The 25,925-nt window shown below is 46.8% G+C and overlaps 1 protein-coding gene across 1 annotated transcript in view; it reads right to left on the reverse strand.

The window, feature by feature from the left end:
* Window positions 1–20,234, reverse strand: part of mn1b (meningioma 1b) — a 21,437-nt gene extending 1,203 nt beyond the window's left edge. Inside the window, exon 1 of the mRNA XM_012832193.3 lies at window positions 15,163–20,234. Coding sequence (XP_012687647.2) covers window positions 15,163–18,763 — 3,601 coding nt within the window. The 5' untranslated portion in view covers window positions 18,764–20,234. The remainder of the gene's footprint in view (window positions 1–15,162) is intronic.
* Window positions 20,235–25,925: the final 5,691 nt, after the last annotated feature.

Genomic DNA, 25,925 nt, shown 5'->3' on the forward strand with positions numbered 1-25,925 from the left:
GCTGCCCTGGGTGTCACAGACTGGAAATGAACTGGTTGCGTGAACGCCTCCAGGAAAAATCCATACCTGGCTTTATGAAAGGTCACCCATTGAAAAGGTAATTGGTGTGAGTGTGGGTGTGTGTGTGTGTGTTTGTGTGTTTGTGTGTGTGTGTGTGTGTGTGTGTGTGTGTGTGTGTGTCTGTGTGAGAGAGAGAAAGAGAAGTGAGAGCTATACCTCCATGGAACCGTTTGCACAGATCAATCATGTAGATGTTCTTGGCACCAGAATATCAATGTATAGGTGTAGAACATATGTATTATGTATTATATATATATATAATAATATATGGGCTAAACTTTAAAAAAGTGTTCTGAACTCTGAGTAAGGTCACTGCTTGACGATGACGAGCAGACCAGAGCATTCTACACAAAACCAGGAAAAACCACAGAGAGTAACCAAGTACCAAATAGGTTTGAGCAAAACATCCGTCCTGTGTCTCTGTCCATCACGCCACCCCTCTGTCTTTCCCTCCCTGCTATTCCTTTCTTCTTTTGTTTTCCCTCTCTTCATTTCAGTGTGTTGAGACATGTGTGCCATGGATATGGATGGACAGATCCACAAATGAACACACACACACACACACACACACACACACACACACACACACACACACACACACACACACACACTGCAGGAGAGCTCCTGCCCCTGAGCCAGTCTGTGCCTGCCGGGACCACTGGCACGGAAAAGTGGAGAGATTTGGGAAAAGGTCAGACAGCCAGAACCCCCTGTCCTTCCTTCCATCTCTCTCTCTCCCTCCCTCTCTCTCTATCTCTTTTTCTCTCTATCTCTATCTATCTCTTTCTCTCTATATATTTCCTCTGTCTCTCCTCCTCTCCCCCAAAAGTGCCTCAGGATCCCCAAACAAAAAGACAGAGGGGAGGAGAAGATGGGGGGAAAGAAAGGGAGAGAGGGAGGGAGGGAGGGGTGTGGATTGGTTGTCGTGGTGGCAGCAACAGTGATGGTGAACCAGCCTCTGCCAGAGGGCACTCCCTCCCAACACCTCATCACTACAGTCCCCCCCCCCTCTCTCTCACACACACACACACACACACACACACACACACAAACACACATCACACACACACAAACAAACACACACTCTGTCTTGTGCCCCCCAGCTCTACCAATAGCCCGCGGTAGCTGGGCACAGCAGGCTGGGTCCCGGCCTGGATAGGCAGCCAAGCGTTCCCCAGCCAGTGCTCTGACACACAGCAATCTGACAACAACGCCCGCCACACACACACACACACACACACACACACACACACACACACACACACACACAATGCCACCACAAAAGCACCACCAAAAAAGGCCCACCAGCTGCCATAGTGCCAGTTGCCACAGAGTCACATACACACACACACACACACACACACACAAACACACACACACACACACACACACACACACACACACAAAACACATACACACCCACATAGATTCCGTGTTCCGTGTTCCCAAAAACAAACAGCTATGTCCTCTGGCACTACATATGCAAGTGGGTGGGCCGCTAACATTAACACGATGTGCTTTCATAGTGAGACAATAAAACACACACACACACACACACACACACACACACACACACACACACACACACACACCAATCACTCAACAAACAATAAAACAATAACAACATTTACTTTGGACCTTTTAACACCAGTGAGCACAAATATTTCCAGTAGCACCAACAATGCTAAAGCTACCTCTGACATTAAGCTCTATTCAAAGCTTTATGAGGCTGGCCTCCATTCACACACACACGCACATTATTCCTCCATAAGCCAACGCTGAGACTAAACACACTAATCGTCTGTTTGGAACATGTATGGAAATAAACACCATTGCGTGCATTACATTTTCCACTGTACTCCTTTTTTCACTGTACTATTTGTACTCAAACTTTTCTCTTCAGAAACAATGTCACCTGACCATAAGAAATCTGCTTGTTTTTTTTTGTTTTTTTTTAGAGGCACTCAATTTTTCACGGAGAGAGTGATTAAGTCATTCAACACGTGTTCAGGAAAAGCAATGGGCCAGCCGTGAATTAGCGATGATGGCACTGAGGTAAAGCCCAGGCAAAATGTGACGTTATTCCGGTGCTTGACCACTAAACGAGGCCTGCTCACACGCTCCCCTCATCTCTATCCGTGCATACTACAAAAGCCTGTGGATGAGGGGCTAATAAAAATGATCAAAAAGCAGCCGCGCATCCATCCATCCATCCATCCGCGCACCTCATCTGAAGAGCTGTGAATTAGCCATGCTAGCACATTAGCACACACACATAGCAGCCGCGGGTGTGAAATCTTCCATCAAACGGGGGCCCGTGTCCCCAAATGGCCATGACATTTAACAAGCTAAGGACTCTTTAGGCATGAAACCTGACAAACTCACACATTTGAAGTGTGGCTGGAATGTTACATTAGCAAGATGGAAGACGGAAACAGAGGCAGAAAATGGGGGATTCAAGTGAGCAAAATCTGGCAGTCTCACTCCCGATGCCGATACAGTGTCCAAAAAAAACAGCATCCTAACGTTGTAGTCGATAACTGTATATGCAAACAAATATTTTCCACATTATTGTAAATACCACTTCCAACAATGCCGCCACATTCTTTCATTGAAGTGCTCACAAAATTACTTCTTCACCAATAGATATCTTATTTCAATCTTCTTTCATGGGCTACAGTACCTCATGTGTCACGCATGTGTTTCTATCACATTCAGTTCCTGCACACTGAAAACAAAGTAACCAGCCAAGACCACAAAGAGAGGGAAAGCTAAAGTGGAGCTGCTACCAAAGTTCTTCCAATAACTCCACGGTGACTCCACCTCTATCATCTTCTCAGCTCTTGCCCAAGGACAGACATTAAGGCATCCTAAAGTTTAATGTGATACTATATTTTAATGACATAATTATACCCTTATAATGGCATGCTTTTTCCGCTTTTTGATAGCAGTGATGTTACTGACGCTATGAGGAAGAGTAGGTCTGATAGGAGTGAAAAATCAACAGGAGGAGAAAGAAAAACAAAGACAAAGACAGCATGTGTGTGTGTGTGTGTGTGTGGTAGGCTTTGGGAAAACTTGATAAAAATGCGTGAGAAAAAAAACCTTCTCTAGACAGAAGCTGCCATGTTTTTTTTCCCAGAGTGGAGCACTCCCATGCCTTCTCTGAGTGCCCTCTATTCCCCATATACTTCCCGCATGCCCTCTCACCCCTCACCTCCGACCTCTAACCCTGGTCTCCTCACAGAAAATAGAAGCCATTTTGCTATGGGCCCCACGTCCAGAGCTAAATATGACCCCGTTGCGAACCGGCATCTCCAGGTGCCATCCCTGGGAAAAACAAGAAGTATGGAACTGGACGAGCCCTTCAGTAAACTCGACATGCCAAAGACGGATTTGCATTTAAGTTAACCATCTCTTTGTAATGATAATATCTTAAGTCATTATCGCAGTGCAATACATATCACTGACATAGTTTATGATGCTATTTAATGTGATCATAAATGTTAAATTGTCTGCAGATAATCCATCATTACAATGCTTCAAGTCAGTAAAGGAGTGAAAAGGTTGGTCCATTGGCTTTGTGGGAGCTGGTTATTTTGGTATGAATTCCCTGCCTAATTTTCACAGAAAAGGAGAGGAAAAGAGAGAGGGAGAGAGAGAGAGGGAGGAAAAAAAGACAAGTCCAGGCAGGCATGTCAGCCCCCCTCCTCCTCCTCCTCCTCCTCCTCCTCCAATGATCCCCCCACCCTCCTGCCTGCTCCCCTCAGGGGCCAACAGAGAGACTCACACAAGACACGCAGACACACACACACACACACGCACACACACACACACACACATTTTCTTTCTCTCTCGCACACACACACACGCGCACACACACACATTTTCTTTCTCTCTCGCACACACACACAGACACACTTTCTCTCTCGCGCGCACACACACACACACACTCTTCTGCTCTCCTTCTCCCACACTCGCCCTCAAACACTCACACACACACACACACACACACACACACACACACAAAGGCACGCGCATGTACGCCAACTCTAAGGCAACTAATACACACATCGCGACACAGCGAGTGATTTAGTGCGGCTGCACATAAATCAGCTGGCAGGTCTAAGTCATGTTGTGGGCTATGCATCGCCCCGCGCTCGAGGTGAAGTCACCAGAGCCCAGCTCACACTGCTCACCAGTCTCAGGCCTCTGTTTATTTATCAGAACCAAAACACACACACACACACACACACACACACACACACACACACACACAGAAAACATTCACAAGCTTGCAAAAAAATATACACAGGCTGACACAGAACCAAAACACACACGCACACACACACACACACACACACACACACACACACGCACGCACACACACACACATACACACACTCACAAAATCAAACACATGCATACACACAATCTGGGGGTGGGGTGTGGGGGTGGGGGGGGTTACACACATATGTACATACAGAACCACATAGCACACACACACACAAACACACAGAGGAGGGAATACACACATTAGCACAATGCAAACGCACAGACACATGAACGCTCCCTGCTTCCCTCGGACGGGTGGGAATTTCGGGATTAGGAACGTATGGCCGAGAGAAAGCGGTGTGGGGGTAGGGGCGGGGGCGGGGGTGGGGTCTGTGTGGTGTTGGGGGGGGGGGGGGGGGGGGGGCAGAAAAAGGATTTGGACAACATCACTGAGGCCAGATTTGTATCTGAAGCGGAGCAACACTCAGTGCTGTGACAGGACTGACTACTTCTCTCACAGTCACAGTCAGACCAATACGTCAACAAAAACACAAACACAGCCAAGGTGATAAATGACACTAATTAATTCATTCTAAATCAATGTTCTTTTGCTGTTGTTGATTTCTTACGCGGTGTCACAAAACACCAAATCATCCAGATTTCTTTTTTTTCTTTTTCTTAGAAAGAAGTTAATACTAGTGCCGAAAAAAAAAAAAAAAAGGCGAGCACCAGAGTGTTCAAACCCGAAAATCTGCTGGAAATTGTTCCTCCTCCACCATAAAACACAAGCGCCAGTGCATCTGCTTCTCGTTTCATAACTATGGACCAATATTTCACTGCATTTCTCAGAGCAAACAATCCAATAAAAAAATGATAAATATCAGAGAGGCAGAAACGCAGCGCGTTTTCTGTTGGAGAGATGCGTAAGGACTGAATATTTTGAAAAGCTGTTGTTTCGCTCAGGCACGCTACAACAAAGATAGGGTGTGAGTAGTTCATAGTTTGAAAAGAGAGAGAGACGCCAGAGAGAGAGAGAGAGAGACAGAGATTAGATTGGGACAACGGAGAGATGGTAAAAAGAGAAAGAACATATTTTCTAAAAGAGGTAGAAATTGCAATCGCTGCCATGCCACATGCCAATCGAGCCTTACGCTTTTTTCAGTATTCTTACCCTCCTTCTCTCTCTTTTTCTCTGTCACTATCTCTTTCGCTCTCTCTCTCTCTTGCTCTCTCTCTCTCTCTCTCACTCTCTCACACACACACACACACACACACACACACACACACACACACACCACAGGAACAGCCTCTAATGTCATAACTCATTTGTCAGTTTTTCAATACAAATTATAGCCTCCTGACGACTACCTGTATGCCAAATAACATAACTGCCTTTGGCTGTATATCAACACGTCTAAACATAGCATATACAAAATAACCCACACACGCACGCGCAGATACACAAACACACACGTACAAAAACCTCTCTCGGTAATAGGGACCGCACTGGACAGTTTTCCATTATAATTATGGTAATAGTTTGACTGTGAATGCTGTGTGTCTTTAGGGAGTATTTATAATAATTTAGATATGGCTGGACTGTGGCTCTGCTTGTGCAAGTGACTCAGTACTCAGCTGCTGTCTTTTAAAGAACAACAGGAAATGTGTCACCTTCCACTTATCGCACCCTTCCCAAACGCACACACACACACGCACACACACACAGACACACACACAGACACACAGAGACACACAGAGACACACAGAGACACACACACACACTCCTAATCTGTTCTCGAAGCCTATAAAGGGCATGTTGAACACATGCTAAGACAAGTGCAGTTTTAACGGTGTGTGTCTCGCCTCGGGGGGAGAAATGGGAAATGCTCAGTGAGCGCAGGAGAGGCGAGGACGAGCCAGGGACTGAGACACTGAGACACTGAGATGGAGCGCTGCTCACTCACTCACTCATGCCATTCTCTCTCTCTCTCTCTCTCTCTCTCTCTCTCTCGCTCTTTCTCTCTTTCTCTGCAGTCTCTCAGCGTAGGAGAAATTCTTTAATGCACTGATGGATGAGTCTACTGACACACGTGAAGATACACACACATACATACAACGCACACACAAACAAATACAAATACTGATTTGAGTCTCTTGAGCAGGTGTGTGTGTGTGTGTGTGTGTGTGTGTGTGAGTGCGTGTGTTTGTGTGTGTGTACGTCTGGCTGCACTCACAAGAGAGACCACTGCTGTCAATCTCTTCTGCCGACCTAAGGGGTTACATTTTCCCGGAGGAGAGTTTGTGTTTTTTTTTTAAAGACACAGAAAGAGACAGCGAGCGAGAGAGAGAGAGAGAGAGAGAAAGAAACAAACCAAACAGACAGTGATGAAAGATGAGCAGAGCCACCCAGCTAAAGACCCGACCAGACCCCTGTAGTCCTTCGCTTACCCCTCACACTTCACTATTCAAACACCGTGTCCTCTGAGCCGGGTACGCTAACGCCTTCATGTTCAAATAAACGCTTCAAACCACTACCCTCAAAAGATGGAAGTGTTCTTGAGTTGTGTTTAATTGTAACTATTAAAAAAAAATCCAAAATGCTTAAAAAGAGTAGTTAAACTAATGAGGTTTTTCCCTCAACAGCACAAGGGAAATAGGGGGGGGTGTAAACTGGCCCAAAACGGGCAGGCTAGGTGGCACTGCAGCCCATGCCACGCAGCAGCAGCATGCAGAGCGGGGAGCGGCACGGGGATTGGCAACGCTGGCACGGCTTCAGCAGCAGCTAATTGCTGTGATTATGCTAACGATTATTATCGCCGCGGAGCGGAGGGAAACGTGCACATTGTTGTTGAGGAAGTCACTACGGGAACACCTCGTAATGACGGATCTGGAACGTGGGTCGCCGCGAGCTGTTTTCTCCCATTGCTGTAAATGTCAATCACCGAGTGTTTCTTTGCACTCGCTTCTTTTTTTTGCACTCTCACCCCCTCTCTTTCTCTCTTCTAGCTCTCTGCTTTTTTTAGGAAAAGGAGGGAATAAGAAAGAGGCGAGGAGGAGGAGGAGGAGGAGGAAGAGTGGCTCCGTGCCTCGCTGTGGGTTGCCGTGCCAGAGACGCACGTCAATAACATAAATATGATTCTAATGGATTGGCAGCGGGTGGGGGAGGGGTAATGAATGAACTAACAGTTGGACAGTGCCCTGGTTTCCTCTCTGTACCTGAGGTGAGGGCTTTTCAGGTGGCGTGTCAAAATGTCTGTTAAACTTTGTTAAATCACCACTCCTAATTACGAAGCCCTGAGATGGATGCCTAAGTCTCTCTCTATATATATATTTTTTTTCTCTTGCACACACACACACACACACACACACACACACACACACACACACACACGTCTCATATCATTCAAGGACAAGGCATCGCTTGCAGCAGGAGTGGGAATAGTTCACTGTGCCACCTCTGCCACCTCATTTCAGGCAGGCACTCACATCATACAAACACACACACACACACACACACACACACACACACACACACACACACACACACACACACCAAAACCAGTCAAAACACGTACCAGCCACATCACATGAAGGGCCAGGGGACACAGAGAACAAAGAAAATGAGGTGGGGGAGACAGAGAGAGAGAGTGAGAGAGAGAGAGAGACAGAGAGAGAGAGAGAGAGAGAGAGAGGGAGAGAGAGAGAGACAGAGAGAGAGAGAGCGAGAGAGGGAGAGATAGGATGAGAGAGACAGAGAGAGAGAGAGAGAGCGAGAGGGGGAGAGATAGGATGAGAGAGAGAGCGAGAGAGGGAGAGATAGGATGAGAGAGAGAGAGAGAGAGAGAGAGAGAGAGAGAGAGAGAATGAGACAACACCCATGAGGAATAGAAGATTGAAGAAAAGTACACACATAAGGGAGTGAAACAACAGTTTAGACGGGGAGGGTGTGTTTTTTTCTCAGTAGGTTCCTAAAATAAAAGCTCCTGATTCATTTCCCTACACAGATCGGCTGTTATCAAGAAGACACACATCCCTCTGCTTAAAACGTTAGGTCAGGCTGCAGGCAGGGAGACAAAAAGAGAGAGAAAGACAGAGAGAGAGAAAAGGGAGAGAGAGAGAGAGAGAGAGTGAGAGAGGGAGGGAGGGAGACAGAGTGAAGGGAGAGAAAGATAGAATAGAGAGAGAGGAGAAGAGAACAAAAGAAACACGTAACCAAGGCTGAGTGGTAAAAATACTGAGGCGAGACGATCTAGCTTAAGCAGGCTGCTGGCGCCAAGATAGTAATTAAACAGAGCTACCACTGTCAGCATGGCAGGCACGTTCACACCATCAGAGACGGCTAAAATCTCTTTTACTTTAGCACGGTTATGAGCGTATGCCTCTGCCCACTGACACACACACACACACACACACACACACACACACACACAAGCACACACGCAGTGTTTACTTACTCCCTGTCTCAACACACACACACACACACACACACACACACATCATGACAAACACCAGCACAGTACTTATTTCCTTTCTCTCAACACATCTACACACACACACACACACACACACACACACACACACACACACACACACACCCTTATACAGCGGAGGCTGCTGGTCTGGAGGGGGCCATTACTCTGACACATCACACCCACTAAACACACCCACAGGGAGCTCTTAGTGAGAAAGTGGGGGACTAACAAGGTGAGAGACGCACGGCTCTGAAGGAAGAGCGACAACAATTCTCCCTTTTCCCCCGCTTGTTTTTGCTGGGTGAAGCGCTCGACAATCTGGCTTTTCTATCCACCTGCGTTAGGAAGATGTTGTAAAACATCATGTCAGACCCGACAGAACCCAGCACCGGTGACTGACACGGTTCTGTCACTCAAAACAGCACCAAGGGAGCTCTGCTCTGTCATGTTAACTCTCTCTCTCTCTCTCTCTTTCTCTGTGAGTGTGTGTGTGTGTGTGTGTGTGTGTGTGTGTGTGAGTGAGTGAGTGAGTGATTGAGAGAGTGAGTGAGTGAGTGAGTGAGAGAGAGAGAGAGTGTGTGTGTGTGTGTGTTTGTGTGAGTGAGTGTGAGAGAGAGCATGTGTGTGTGTGTGTGTGTGGGGGGGGGGGGGTGTTCTAGGGTAATTTAAGAGAGGTGATATATAGAAGCATATAAAAGGAAAGCTGACATACTACACAAACATTTCCCATTTTATCTCGCATGATAAATCCTGAACAGAAACACAAAGTCAATCAAGTTGACCTTCTGTCCTTTGCAAAAAGTGAAATGTTTGAATTTTTTTTTGCCTTTGATCATTTTTTGGAAGAATCATGCAGTGCAAAAAAACTAAAGTATCCTTTTCTGATTGCTGCCATTGAGAACCTAGGATACAAATGTCAGCTGATTGTCCTAGTTTTTTGGCAGCTTCGGCGCGTTCACAGGCTGGCGGTACGTGGACTTTGGATTGGGAAGCTACATAAAACACAGGCCAAACAGTTGGCAAAGTACGGCTCAGTATCAGCAATTATAGGAAGCATATTTATTTGGAAGAGACAATGTTTCCTCTACCATTGAACTGCAAAACCCATAATGGACTGTTAAACTGCTTATATTTGTTGGACTATTCAGAGAATTTGATTCCCGATGAAACTTGACTTGTAATGGAATCAAAAAAATGATCTAAAATGTGTGTGTGTGAGTGAGAAAGAGAGAGAGTGTGTGTGTGGGAGGGGGGGGGGGGGGTGCTATGTTCTAGTGTAATTTAAGAAAGGTGATATATGTAAGCATTTATAAGGAAAGCTGAAACACTACCCAAATATTTCACCATTTTCATGCATGATAAATCCTGCACAGAATCCCCAAGTTCATCAAGTTGACTCTCTGTCCTTCATAATTTACGCTGAACACACTCCTAAATTCCCTGCCATCTATTTGTTCTGTAATATAAACGACTGAAGGTAAATAAGCAAAGCCGATGCTTTGAGACAGGGGTGTGTTCCAGGGGATCAAGCCCAGTACAGTGAGGATATGGGCTTTTCACAAAACAAAACCAAACCAAACCAAAAAAGGTTTGGTCTTTCTGGTCCATTAAGTTCTGCTGAAACCTCAGCCCAGCCACAGCTGAAGATAGCCTCCGCGAGAATCACAGAATGTTAAAGTTTCCTGTGAGGGTAGACCCATCCACCACAGCCATGCTAACACCAACTGATGCCAGGCATACTCAATGACCTCACACACACACACACACACACGCACGCACACACACATGCACGCACAGACACACACTCACAAAGAGAACAAGCTGAGGGGCAGCTGCCATGATAGGGCTGTTAAACTCCACTACCCATAAAGCACTAAGTGGAGTCTATAAACCAACCAATTAGCACCATCATATAGGCCTCATTAACCCTGCTCCTGAGGTCTCTCATGGTAACAGCCCTGCCAGGCTGTTGCCACAGGCCAACCCAGCCACCTCCCCTCACTACAGAGAGACCTCCTCGCTCCTGGCACAACCAGCTGGCTTCAGGTCAGTTGGCAGGTTTTCTTTCACAATGGTAAAGGTTAGGAGCATGGACTAGGATGCTGGTCTGAAATCAGTAATTAGGGGCAAAGGTATCAGGGCGACGCCTGTTTGGGGGCGGCAGCACATCACACTGCAAAGTCACCATGGAAACAGGTGTCGAATGCCTCAAAGAGGCATCATTGAGCCCAGTGGCATACTATAAAAATGGCATTCATTTAAAAAGAAAACAATACCCTTAGTGTTCCTTACAAATAATTAATAGCACAATTTCACTCGAATACATTCACACAAACAAGCAAAGAAAACACGAAATGTCACTGACATGCCTCGAAGCCCATTTATTTTGCTTGGAGGAATGTTTGCTAATAGGCATAATGCTGTGCAATTATAGTCATTAGGGCCATAAGTACATTTAGTTCCACCAACACCTTATACAATAAATACTACAGGCAGGCCGAGTCCCGACAAGCAAAAGAGGAAAATAATGATGCAATTGCTGAAAAGCAATTATGAGAGCATCTCCAGAAAAAACTGTCAGGGAGTTGGCGCTGGTCCTTTCTGTTTATTTAATTTTTTTAATTTTCCTTTTGTGTGGAGTCGTGGTATGACTATGGTGAAGGGTTTGTGCTGAGTGGGTGAGTGTGTGTGTGTGTGTGTGTGTGTGTGTGTGTGTGTGTGACGGAGAGAGAGAGCGTGTGTGGTGGTGGAGGTTGGGGGTGGGGGTGCTGGAGAGGTCTAGTGGAGAGAGGGAATTACAGGGAGGGGGAGGAAGATTTACACCTGGGATGTCTTGAGTTACATCTCATTTAACCCTTTGCTTTCGAGGGGCCTGTGTATATGTGTGTGTGTGAGTGTGTGTTAGTGTGTGTGAGTGTGTAAATGTTGTGGTACATATGGTGATACTTTCTTCCCCTTGAAAGGGCCCATTTCCAGTTCAGATGTATTATGTTTAGTGTTCATATTCATACAAATAACTCAAGGCTATTTACAATATTTCGTTTTTGAGTGATACACATGAAAATGATATTCTACTTATTTTAACACGCCTCAACTTATTCATCCAGATCATTCATATGCGGATAATTAAAATGTCTACAAACTACTGGCCGCAAAAACAGACAGAATTGTTTTGTATATTTTGTATACTTACAGCACTTTACAGTAAAATGTCAAGTTTAATTAAACCACAGTAATTGCAGAGCACGTAGATGGTTCATTTTCCAAGTGTTGAATAAATCACAAGACTGTCCATATCAATACGTGCAAGCATATGTGCCCTTTCCATGATTCATACAAATCAAAAAGGAGTATCATAAATTAATGGAAAATTGTCGACTGTGCAACTGCAGGGGTATACAGTTCAAACTAAAATATTCCAGAAGCCTATTTTGGTGTAGTTAAACTATAAGCATAACAGTACAAAAATAATTAAACTATGAATTTAAGCAGTCACTACTCCTTGTTTTTGCTGCTCGCATCAGATGCCATTTCATTAGTCAGAAGCAGCTTGAGCACGCCTCTCGCCTTCACTGTCTATGGCCCTGAAATGAAAATCTGTCAGGAGCAGTGATTTGTGCTAACTAGCTATCGATCGCACCCGAGCAACCTGCGTTTAGAGCCGAAGAAACCGAGGGGAGGGGGGTTGAGCGGAAAAGAGAGAGAGAGAGAGAGAAAGAGAGGAGATGGAGGAGGAGAAGGAGAAGGAGAAGGAGAAGGAGAAGGAGAAGGAGAAGGAGAAGGCGAAGGAGAGAAAGAGAGGTACAGGCAGGCAGGCTTTCTGACGTTGACGACGCAGACGCACAACAAATCTATTTGGTTGCGCTATATTGGGGAGCCCGAACAATACAATAAAGCCACGGAGAAATGTTGGTGTAGTTGACTGCGCTGAATGTTAAACAATGTGCCCTGACTCGCGATGCGCCTTCCCCGTGCCCCCGCCCTCCCGCAGTTAGTCGGAACAAAAGGACACTGAATGAATGCGCACCGGGGGCTACCTATTGACGCGCGTGAAAGCGCTCCCTGGCCGTGGCGATTCAATTATGCGTGTCCCGCTGCCTTCTCGCTGCGGAGACAGTTCCCGTTTCATACAGCCATTTTCACTCTTAAAGAGACTGGCTTGTCTTAGTTTGGGGCACATTGTAGGGGTTTGGTCTGTATTTAGGCATTGCAGCCCGATGAACGACAGACAACAAAGGGGCAAAAAAATAGTATAAGAAACCTTTAGGCTGACTTGCTGTACAGACAATTGACACGTTATATTTTCAATTATGAGATAGAGGTCTTGGATTCAGGCAGGTTATACTATAAGAGGACAAGTGCAACAAAGCATATAATTATATATATATATATATAAAAAATACTAATATGTATAATAATAATAACAATAACAAAAATAATAATATTCTACATAAATTATGTGCTTAATTTGTTTGGTTTTTGTTATTTTATCAGGGTAGTCGTCCAACCACAGTCGATTCATGTCATGCTGGCCAGGCCTGCAATGCAATCACGGCTTTAAAATGATTTAGTACAACCTAATGAGGAACACTGGCAGGGAGTCGTTTTTCAAACCGCTCAGCTAAGAGAAATTACCCATGTTGTCCATCCTCTCCTCAGACACAGTCAAGACAGCACCAAATGTGTATAATACGTATATACAAGTATGGTCAAGATTCATATGGTCTTAACATGTTCTGCTATTCACTTTATGACTTAAGCTACTAAGTGTAGTATGAGAGATCACTTGTAATTTACGGAACTAAGATTGATAATTACTTTACTGTTTCAATTACGGCGTCTTCCAGAAACAGAAAGCGCGCCATGTTCATAGAAGTCAAAGCTAAGTGGTCAAGGCTATGGTCTAACAGGGTCTTGCGTGCTGGCTGCCCGTGTTGGCAATAAAGGCTAAAGCTCAGCATCAGAAAAGGTGGCTTATATGAAGTGATAAAAATAGCAATTCACTTATGGTTAAAAATATCAAGATCTTTACAGCATTCTTACAAACTTTTTAAATCCGATCATTCGTTTAAAAAAAGGATAAATGCAAGTCTAGAAGTTTTAAAATTCTAACAATATATAAAGAACTAAGGTGGTTCTATATTTATAAATCTTAAAAGGGACTAATATTCAGCTATTAATATAGCATATCATTTTTTATCATGATTATGATTATTATTATTATTATTAATAATAACATATAATATTTTTATATAGCATATAGTGTAATGATAAAATGCGGTCACGAAATAATTGTTAAAATGATAGAAAAAAGTGTTCATGTTTTATCAAAGACAAAACTAAAAGCCCGTGTAAAATCTAAAATCAATCCACATCCACTCTCGTCAATCAGATTATCTAATCATAATAACATAAACAAACAGATAGGAAAAGAGGAAACCCCGCTGTGAAAACGCATCTCCTCAAAACGCGATTAATCTTCGCCGGGCCGTTGTTCACCCTGAAAACCGAGATAAAGAACGGCAGGAAATGTTTACTTTTCCTTGGCTGCCGCTTTGAAGCCTTTCTCTGTGGTTTCATGCGGACTTAAACCCAGAAAATAGACTAAATCCTTAGATAAATGTTCGAGTCGTGTAACTTGTTAAGCCTTTAAAACTACATTAAACGTGTACTTGACTTTTTCTACACCGATTTCCCTCTTTAAATAGTATACTACGCAAGGTTTAAAAATTCATAGAAGATAAAAAAGTTTTTGCTTCTCAATTTCGTACTATTTATTTAAAATTTTCAACAGACCGCCAAACAATTTACATATTACATTTTTTTCTTCAGAAATACATCGGACATAAATTGCATTTGTGACCCTTACAACATGAACATGGGCCTATGATTTGCATGACAATCTCAGTGGTTACAATTATAATGTTAAATAAAAATACACCGTGTGTTTAGAAACAGAAAGGTACGGTTCTTCATTGTCTACAGTTTCAATGCTCTTAGACACAAAATAAACAAGAAAGAGTGTCCTGACAAATAGATAATTACTCAGGAGTAGAAGTTACCAAAATGCAGAGTTGGGAAAGACACAAAGGCATTCAAAAGAGATGTATGTGTGTGCAAGTGAATGTAGGAGTGTGTGTGAGTGCTCTGTAAATAGATATGAATAAATGAGAGAGTAAGTAATATATTTCCCTAAACCTAAACCATGAAGGAAGCATACATTTGAAACACCCATTGCTTAACTTTTCCCACAGGGGAAAAAAAAAAACTTCTCATTCCACACTGCAAATTCACTGAACATCTTTCACGTAAGACACATGACACACCGTGACATCTAAAAAGAAATTATTTGTACCTTCTTTCATGTTGCTCTGGCCCTTTGTCTTTTCCCACGGAGTCATGGTCTTGCCCTCCTCCGAGCCCTCCATGAGGGCCTTGTCGTCAGGCACATACCAGGTGGCGTGCTGCTCAGCCATTAGTGTGTCCAGGTCAATAGTGCCCATGCTGCCTTTTCCAGCGTCCGGGCTGCAGCCAGCCAGCTCCACGTCCCCGTTCTGTCCACTGCAGTCAGCGCCTCCCTTTTTGCCAGCGTTCTTCATGGCCAGGGGCTGGTCCTCGGAGATGCTGAACTGCTGCCGCTGGAGCTGGATCTGGGCCTGCAGAATCTCCAGAGGGTGGATCTCGTCCTGCCCGGAGGTGCTGGAGGGCGTCCGTACCTGCTCCATCCCCGGTGTTCCGGGGTGACCCCCCGCCCCAGCGTTGCCTCCGCCCCCGCCCCCGCCGGCAGTGCCAAGTCCGTATCCGTCGGATGTCGAGGTAGTGTGGTTAGCCATGCCCAGGCTCTGTCCCTTCTGTCCGCCCATCAGTGCGCCGTTGTCCACCCGTGCCAGTTTGGGGGAGCCCCCTACCATGGGGCTCCGGCTGGCTTTGGCGGCGTCCGAGCTGGACGACACCTCGTCCTCGTTGCTGTAGTGCGGGCCTCCCACGTCCTCCGGGAAGTCCACGTGCGGCGAGCAGCCGTCCGACTTTGAGACGCTCTGGATGCCACTGTCAAGGGATGACATGAGGTCTGCCTGGTCCCCCAGTATCAGGTCGCCCCCTTTCCCCCAGGAGGGGGAGGTCAGGGGCTTTTCGTGAGGTGTTCCCCCACCCCTCTCCCCAAGGCCAGCTGGAGGGGGGGCCTGCTGGCCTGGACTCACAACAGGGTTGCCATTGTCAGAGGAGAAAAACATACCAGGGCTCACATGACCACTGTCCCTTTTCCTCCTCCCTCTCCCTCTCCCACTCCCTGTTGCTGCTTTCCCATCACTACATGGGGTAGCGTCCATGTTGTAATTCGGGGAGAGGGCACTGGCTTCCCCCTGCACCGGCGTTTGGTTTTGACTCGCAGGTTTGGGGTTCGTGTTGGTCCCGTTGCCGGGCATCTGGCTGTTCTGAGAGGGGCCGCTGGGGAAGTACTCCTGCCCGGCGTTCCCATTGGACGCGCTGTTGCTCATGTCCTGCTCCGCCTGACTCAGCTTGCGCTTGCCCTCGCTCTGGTTCTTCTTGTTGAACGTCACGTTGAGGTTCGGAGCCCCCAGGCTGGCGATCATGTTCTGGCAGGCGGTGGAGAGGGCCGCTAGGCAGCTCTGTCCGAAGACACTGTCCTTGCTGCTGGACTTGTTGAAGTTGCCCAGGGAGAGCGCGCCCAGCTTGCTGACGGAGGCGCGCTGCCCGGGCGGGAACTCGGACTGAGACGAGTAGCTCCCCGGGGAGGTGCTGACGCCCTGCGGGTTTCCGTGCGGCGCTCCCTGCCTGTTCGCCCCTCCGTAGGGGAATGTGGACGGGCCACCCATGGGCGGCCCCGCGAAGTCCGCCGGGCGCCGCTCGGTGGGGGCGTTGGAGAGACCCCCGCCAGGCGACTGCATCTGTGCCAGGTTGCCCATGTTGCTGCCAAACTGCGAATGCAAGCTGGGGGAGTGGAGGGGCTGCACGTGCCCCTCGCCGGGCATCCTCATGGGGTCCTGCATGCCCATGCCATTCACGCCCGGCCGGAACATCATGCCCGCGCCGTTGGGCTGCATCTCGTGTGAGCCGGCCTCACCGCCCGGGCCTCCCATCCGCCGGCCCATCATCTCGCCGGGGGGAGGGTGAGGTCCAGGGAACCAGGTGTTCTCCTGCGTCATGTGTGGGTTCTGTGCATCGAAGTTCACCATCCTGCCGCCATTCTCCCGCTCGAAACCCGGTTGCGGCATGGCTCCCACGGGACCACCGTGCACCATGGGGCCCTGGGGGACGTCGCCGTGGTGACCTATCTGCTGCAGGTTGGGCTGCCTCATCCTCTGCTGCTGACTGCGAGAGGCCATCTGCTTGATCATCATGGCGGCGTTTTGACGGTGCTGTTGCAGCGACTGCTGCTGCTGCTGCTCGTGACTCGGGTGCTGGAGAGGAGGCCCCGGCGGAAAGCCGTCCGTCACCGGCGGAGTAAACTCCCCTGGGAGGCCAGGATAAGAGGAGGGCGAGAGGTGGTTATCCATGCCAGGAGGGTTGTGCATGTTCCCGCCACCCCAGGATCCACAGCTGTCACCAGCGCCGTGGTGGGCGCCGCCGGGAAACTCAAAGCGCGGCCTCTTGGCCACATTCAGATAAGGAGAGTCAAAGTGTTGCAGCCGCTGATTGGGGGGCTGGGCATGAGGGGGAGGGGGCTGCTGCTGCATATTGAACATGGGGTCCCCATAGGGGAGCATGCCCCTGTTCTCCAGTCTGTGGATGGGGTACTCAAACTGGTTGTGCGGGCCAGGCATCATGCCACCTCCATCCTGCATGCCGGGGTTGGAGGCGCCAGGCTCAGGTTGGGGGGGCCGAGGGAGGGATGGGGGGCAGGAGTTTTGCCGCCCCAGTAAGGCTGCCTGCTGCTGCTGCTGCTGCTGCTGCATGAGGGGGTGCCTGGCCCCCACCCCTGGCTCCATCCCCACAGGCATCTTTCTGCCATTCCCGAAGCGCTCAAAGAAAACCCCTCCTCCGTGCGGGGCCGGGGGCTGCTGCTGGGGGCCCTGGGGGTGTCCCTTTGAGATGGGCTGCATCCCCGGTGCCCGGGACAGGGCTGGGTTTCCGGGGAAATTTCCCCCCGGTCTGCCGGCGCCAAAGTGGGGTAGCTGGGACTCTGTCTCTGAGGGGGAAAACACAGACACGTCAAAATGGCCAGCGGGGGCCTCATTGGGGTAGTTGTACTCCAATCCTTCCACACTGCCCTGCGGGGGCAAACGCCTGGGCTCCAGGCCGTGGCTCTCAGAGGAGGAAGAGGAGGAGGAGGGCAGGCCATGGAAGGAGGCAGCCCGGTTAGGCGACTGGTCCAGGGGCAGGCAAGGGGCAGGGACAGGGTGGTTTCCACTGGAGGGGCCGTGGTGCTGGAAGTCAGGCATGGACCCTGGCCTCTGCTGCTGCTGGGGGAAACCCTCCCCTGCTTGGCCCTCGGAGAGGGGGTCGAACCCCTCTGCAAAGCCCTGCTGGGGCCCCATGCCACCACCATAACCCATCATCCTACCCCCATGTAAACAGGATGATCCCTGCTCTGGGCCACCAAAACTGCCCGCAAAATGCGGGTGGTGTTGATGCGGATGGGTCTGATGACCGTGAGAGTGTCCGTGACTATGAGGTTGCTGGTTGTTGAAAAACCCGTGCATGGGCGCCTGCTGCTGCTGTTGCTGTTGAAGACCGCCAGCGTGCATCTCCGAATGGCCGCGGGGGTGAAAACCGCCGCCAGTATACTCCCCGTTAATGTTCATGTTCATCCCGAGCATAGGGGGCTCGTTCAGCGGCCCAATGCCCGGCTCCACCGCTCCGGGCGGCGGGGCTCCCGCGTGAAAACCGGGGCTTTTATAATGGGCGCTCATGTTGGATCTTGACTGATTCAAATGATTTTTTTCTCCAACGTTTCTATTATTTATTTGTGGACCAAACTGTTCAAGTCCAAACATACTTCTCCACTACCAATCCTGCATGACAGCCAGATCGTCTGGCTCCGAGGCAGATTGTGCTCTCGCTCCTATAGTCCAGTTTTGTCGTCCTCTACAAAAAGAAAAGCTTAGTTTTATCCCGTATTATATTGCCACACAAAAATACTAAACGAGGGGGCAACAGGACGTATAGGTGTCAAAAATCCATTTCAATGCTTTAAAAGAAAAAAATATAGCAAAGACACATAGTCTAAATGTACGATAACTCACCACCAAAAGTTGATACTGTGCACGATATAACACAATTTCCTTCACCCTTTCGGTTGTGGCCGTGCTAAAGTAAATGAATTGTCCATACGGGTAAATGACAATATTTCGGTGATTTAAAAACTCACGGTTGTTTCTTCGGTGCCAGCTGCATTAATGCCGATTTTAAAATTAACTTTGCAAAACTGATGATGTCTTTAAAACCCGTACTCCAACATATTCCGTCTGAACAAAAGTTGAAAATGTCTTTCGCTTACTATCGGTGACAGAATAGAGATACTATTCACCCAAATAAAAAAAAATCCACCTCCTGGTAGAATGTCCCAGGACAAGGAATCTTAGATGTCCGTTAAAAATCCATGCTGGAGGTGCAGACTTTCACGCTGACACTGCCCAGAGAAGAGAAACAATTTACAGCTATATTTTCTGAGGTCAGTCACCGATTAAAAAGTCTCCGGCTACACGCCAATGATTACCGTGAGGTTCTCTTATGCAGTCCATTAAATGATCGCTGTAATGGTGTGCTTGATCGGCCGCAAAAATCCGGTTATTGCTTAGAGTAGGATACTCGCGCAACCGACGAGGGTGAATCCAGCTCCGTGTGACATGAAATAAAACCGGAGAGGCTTGTGCGCGACCTTGTCCCCGAGCTTCGGCCGAGGTGCAGGGCACGCACTACCCGAACTCCGCCACTACAGTGCCGCTTGACAGCACAGTCCTCGCGGTCTTTATCATCTTCAATTCAACTAAGCACTGTGCAGAAATAAAAAATAAAATAAACAGATTTTCCTAATGCCGACTCTGCGCTCAGACCTTTCTTTCATGCGCTCATAGGCACACTCACACACGTACGCGCACAGTGCGTGTGTCTTCCTCCAGTCACTCCTTCAACACCAGAGTCTGGTCTGGTCTATTCCAGCTGGAAGCGATTCGCTGATAGATCACATACTCTAGTCTGGCGCTCGGCGCAGCGTGAGACGAGCGCGTTTCAGGGAACCAGCAACAAGTTTTGCATTTCTGCAACCAATTCCTTCCATGGCCATGACCAATCAGGACTGAAACTGCGCCGTCGAAGGAGGAGCCATTTTTTAAGGTAGTCCAGGGAGAAGCTAGATATAGAATAGAACCTAAGTGAGCAAAAGGCTACCTCTGAAATGACTTAAATATTTTTTTTTCTGTCGTACATAGCCAACCCAGAAGGATTCCAAACCACGTCAGGTGGGTTGCTTATTTCATTGTACCTTTACGGGTTAAATGTTTTCATTTGACTAAGCCTACTGGTAGTCTATTTCTTGCTAAGAGAGAGGCAACAAATGGGTATAGCCTAATGGGTGTTCTTTTTTAAACCCATTTTGAAATCAAATATTTAATAGTTGGCCTAACTAGACTTCTGAGAAATAGACTCTGGAGATATCATCAAACATCAAAAGTAAGGATTATTAACTTGGCAAAACAAAAATAAAACCGCAATGAATTCTCTATCCGTTGTGACTGACTGCACCCTCACCACAAAAAGCTTCGCTTAAACAAATGTGGAACACCATTGCCGCCCGGAGTTTGTATTGTTAACGTTTTTAAACATTAAATTAACATGTCTATTCAGACGCAATTGGCCATTAACATAATTCTGTTTACCTTATAAATTAATCTCTAAAGACTCGTAGTCGGCTATTGTATTCTTTGACAGAGAGAGGGCTGGCCATGGGCTATCTGAATAGGGACATTAAAAAATAACAGAGTTGTTTTCGGTAGGCTATCTGTGGATAACTTCTTAATTGGGAAATATTTAATTAAGGATCGCTTCCCGTCTTGATGAGACTGACAGCCGTTTCTATTCCGTGGACCAGGGGCTTGTCTTTGATTTAACGGCTGTCATTAAGAGATAAGCCAGTGTACATCAATACGAGGCAAGGCGATAGCGGTGATATACAGTGATAATGCAGGCCTACTGTCAGCCGCTTTCACGGTTGCTCTTGAGAATGCAATGACATTCTGGAGGGAAATAATCCATTGGACTATTGGATCTATTTGCTCAAATTCAAACAGACGATACCTTTCAGATAACACACGAATACAATGTAATGGCATTCATGTTTTATAAAAATACTAGTGATATCAGGATCGCATATAGGCTATAATTGAAACGAGAAACCGTGATGAAATTAACACAAACCCCTCGATTGAAACATCAATGGTTTACTCTCTTCTCCTCACTCTCAAAGTGTCATTTGAATGACTATTTTTTCCCTCCAATAATATTAATAATAATATTAATACCAATAACACAAGATTCCCCACAAAGCTCGAGCTCACCCACTTTTTTTTGTTTTCAGTTTACCAATGTCTTAATGGGTCTTTCTGCATTTCTAGCCTGTAATGTGGTCGGACCTATTCATTTTTTAGCGATTAATTGTCAATTCATTGTTATAGTTCTGATGAATATGTTCGGTGGGTGATTAGGATGTGGATGCTCATATAGGCAACTGAAGAGTGCTTTAGGACGCCTTAAGATTCAGAGTCAAGTTTGTTGTGTCTCAACTGATTTCTGTTAAACCGAGTTGAGGAGAGAAATCATGGGTGAAGAGGGTAGTCCTGCTTGATAACGAACTGAAACTAAATCAATATTTAATTACTGCACAGAATTCGAAATTTGCTCAAAGACAAGCTAAGGTAGCCCAAAATCAAAAACGTACTTTTCAAACGAGAGATGGAGAGACCTTAATTACCATAGGCCTGCGCAAGGCCCAGCCGACCAATTTACCGTTCGTTCCCTTTTGAACTTACAGAAAGGCTGTTCTTGATAGCAAGGAAATGTTGCCCATCTTTCATTATGCTACACGGCCTATTTTCATCTCTTGACCCAGGTCTTTCAACAGACATGTATGGAATACCAAAATCCAATCACAAAATCTTAAAGACATTTCTTAACACACATTTACACTATAGGCTGGATAGGTGGATTTAGGAGACCGAGTAGTGAATGAAATGTTCTTGCTCAAGTACTTTTTATTCCGTGGTGCTACGGCTATTAAATCCAATTCCTGTGTGACTCGTCAAAGAAGACATGGGAATCTGTCGGCCTGCGAGCTTTGGAACGGAATAGACACACTGCCATCTAGTGGCGAAAATGATAAAATGTCAAAGCGACATTAAAGTCCATTTGGTTCTGTAGGAAGGTTTCCCGAATTTCAAAAGTCTACACACAGTGACCAGGACCTTTTTTTTTTTTTTACTGAAACAGTATGCCTAATTTTCCCAGTTTTCTCAAACCACAGAAATGCTAAATCAATCCCTATTCATGGGATTAGTGCTGTTATGTACTCAATTTGTCTTTCAGTAGTGTCAGGTTTCTTTTGAGGGCAGCTTCAGTCAGTCTTGTACCAATAAAATGCACCATTATTTGTCAGATAGCATATAGGCCAATTCAGCTGTTATTTATAAATACAAGTATAGAAATGGACCACACAAATCACAGACTAGAATATGAAGGTAATTAATTACAGTATGTGCCGTCAATATTACATTTCTTTGTTAGATTGTAACCCAGGTGATGGCCGTTAAACATCTTCCATCACTAGTGGACTGTAGACCAAGCAGAAAGAAGCATAGTTTTGACAGGGAACAGCCCATGTGATCTCCCATAGTGCCTTAGCAGGGAGCAAAGGTAATCCTAAAATAGAATACCATAGGATTACTGAAAATGGACAGAATAGGAGGAGTGCAAGTTCTAGGAATAAATACAAGAGAGGGCATTCTCAGTACAAAAGCCCGACTCACTCAATCCAAAGTGAAAATGTAATTCTAAGTGGTTCCTCACTCTCTTTTTCAAATTGGGCACAATGACAGTTTGTTGACGCTCTTGTCAACTGTCATTTGAATCGGCATGAATTGGTCACGCCGTATATGTACACTTTTCTGTTTGTCCCTCTCTCCATTTTCATTTGGACATAAAGGCCCACAACTAACTACTGTACAGTTCAAACGAACAGAGGAGAACAGGATGGGGAAACATGAGAGAGAGAAATTAAAATGGAAGAGAGAAAGAAGGAAAAAGAGAAAGAAAGAAGGAAGAAAGTCAGTCGGTCCAAAGCCAGAGAAAGCCCAGTCACATGGGCAGTAGGAGTCATCTGTGTGGGCTGCACAGCTCTGTCACCACTGAGGAGGGTGACAATAGGCAAACAGTTTAGTTGTCACCGAGTGCGGAATGGGGGAAGACGCCAAGGCACCGGAGGGGGGAGAGGAGTTTGGATCCAGAAGGCGAGAGACTTGAGGGCGGCAGTGAAACTGTCAAAGCGGAGGCTCATGGGCCACGGCTGTGGCTGAGATCAGCCCTAGCAGCGACATTTTCACTGAAGCTGCTTGCATGCATTTGAAATGCCCTCATAGGCTTTTTCATAAAGCTCTCCTCAGTGCAATCATACCAAAAGCTAAGTTACTACCACTAACAGTGTTTGCTATAGATAAAGAACACACGACAGATTGTGCTCAATTTTCAATATAAACCGCTCATTTTCTAGTAGGTTTTATACTGAATTTGATCAGTTTATGACCTACATAACAACAGCACTAAACCCCAAGAAGGTCAGGGCTTCTCACCAGTGCTGTTGACATTAGGATCCACCCACGACCAGACTTGGGCACGTCAAGAGCCAGTTGTTGTGTCCTAGTTGGGGCGGTGTGTGTGTGTGTGTGTGTGTGTGTGGTGTGTGTGTGTGTGTGTGTGCGTGCTGTGCGGTGCTGTGGGTGTGTGTGTGTGTGTGTTGTATAAGCTTTCTGAGAATGACCTGTCCCTGAAGGGCAGCGAGTAGCGCTCCGTCACTCTTAGTGACTCCAACGGGGGGAATGTGAGCTCATCCCGTGGAAATAGACACAAATACAATGAGTTCAGGCCCGAGCCCACGGTCTTAGAGCGCCTGACCCGCCACCGCCTCCGAGCGCCAAACTTACTTTGGCTGGAAGCGGCCTGCATACATAGCGTTCGGAAATATGAATAATATATCAGCTGTCATAACACGTCACCGTGAGTATGTGGAGTGACCCCAACATGGGGAATGGGGTTTGACACTGATACCTGGCATTTGAATATTTTTTTACAGGTTGGGGCCGGGAAAACAGGGTTTGGACACCATTGGGAAGGCGTGGATACGTGGCGATAAGACATGTCATTTGTCACTTTGAGCTGGGTCTAATGCTATTAGTGGTGTCCTTATTGATAAATGAGATACGACTGATCAGATGTGAGGGGTCCCAGATCATTCACCCACAAAGAACGCAGCATGTTGGTAGAAGAATTGGGAAGAAGTGGTGTATGTATATATACACATTTAACACTTTCTTTGACGGTGGAAGACCTTGGACCTTACAATACCCTTCAAAAGTGTACATAATGCAATAATAATGGGAATCCACATATTATTAATTATAAACTAGTTCCATGCTTGATTGTAAATATAACATGAAGTATGTAGTGTGAATGTTACTGTGACATTTAGTGAGTATTTGAAAAAGGACTATGTGCCCCTCTTTAAAATAATACACACAGTGGGGTTTACCCTATTGTGATCGTGGTGGTCATGAGCATTTATAATGGCTAATGCTTTGTGTGTAAAGCATGATATAACATGCTAATCTTGTGTGGTGCTACTCCCACTGAAGAATCACTTCATCAGCTAAACACACAGCTTCAGTGTCACAGTGGTGAGCCTGACATGACTGCTGCTCTTCACAGATGACACGTTAACCCAGCAATAAAACCGAGCGCTGCCACCGCCGGGGTCTCGGCTGTGATGACAGACTGTCGCGTGACTCTCAAACCCAAAAGACTCATTTGTCTCAATAGCCCTGGCAACGACGCAGGATGGCGGACAAGCGGATGTGTTTCCCGGGAACGCTTTCATGTTGCACTTTCACAACGCAGCTCTTTCTCGGGGCCGCACGCTTCTGGGGCCCGAGAGCGATGCCACCCACCACCACCACCGCCCCCCCCAAAAGAAACAGTTCCTTCCCCTCTCCCCTCATCCCGGAGAAGGCTTCCTCTCGGCTGGCTGGCGAACGCCTCGCTGTTATTCTGCCTCAGCCTCTAGGCCGCCGGGCTGTCACTCAAAGCGGGCCGCTTCAGAACAGCAGGTCAGCAGGGTTAAGCAGCATCTGTCATCCAGAGGAAAGAGATTGTGCAAGTGGGAGGAGCGGTAGAAAGACATGGAGGAGTGGAGGGTGTGTTTGTGTGTGTGTGTGTGTGTATATATGTGTGTGTGTGTGTGTATGTGTATGTGTATGTGTATGTGTGTGTGTGTGTGTGTGAAGGGGGGAAGGCAGGGTGGCTGTTGATGTCGCCGGCTGCCATGGAAAGGACCTCTCCCAGCTCGTCAGGAAGGAATAGGAAGATCCTCTGGAGGCCCTGTTCAACTCATGGCCTGGATGAAAAGGAAGGGATTGTTTTTTTTCTCTCCTCCATATATATATAAAAACAACATCGCAGTTGTCAGAGTGGCAGGGGCAGAAAATAGCCCCTGTGATCACGCCATGCCTGGCCCGGTCGCGTGGCCACCCCAGTGCATGTCCGCTCTCACGGGGTCACGCAGCAGGCCAACCTGGGGCCACCCAGGAGCAGGGAGTCAGTTACAGCTTGTGTTATAACCTGGTTGTACCCCTTCATAAAGGTTTGCTGATCCCGGACTTTCATGAGTTTCACAAAACAACCCTATGCTCTGAAGTGTCATTCCACAATGGTATGGTGTGGCTTTTAACCTCAAATGGTATAGTGCAGCTTTGAACCTAGCCTTAGCTTTAAATAGAATTTATAAAATTGCTGTGAAGGTTGTTGTTGCTTCATAATGGGGGTTGTTACTTCTGTCAATCAGTTTGATAGATATCACAATAGTTCAGTACATTGCCAGTCCATAAATAGTGATCCTTT

This window comes from Clupea harengus, chromosome 18 (genome assembly GCF_900700415.2).
Source record: "Clupea harengus chromosome 18, Ch_v2.0.2, whole genome shotgun sequence".
NCBI lineage: Eukaryota > Metazoa > Chordata > Actinopteri > Clupeiformes > Clupeidae > Clupea > Clupea harengus.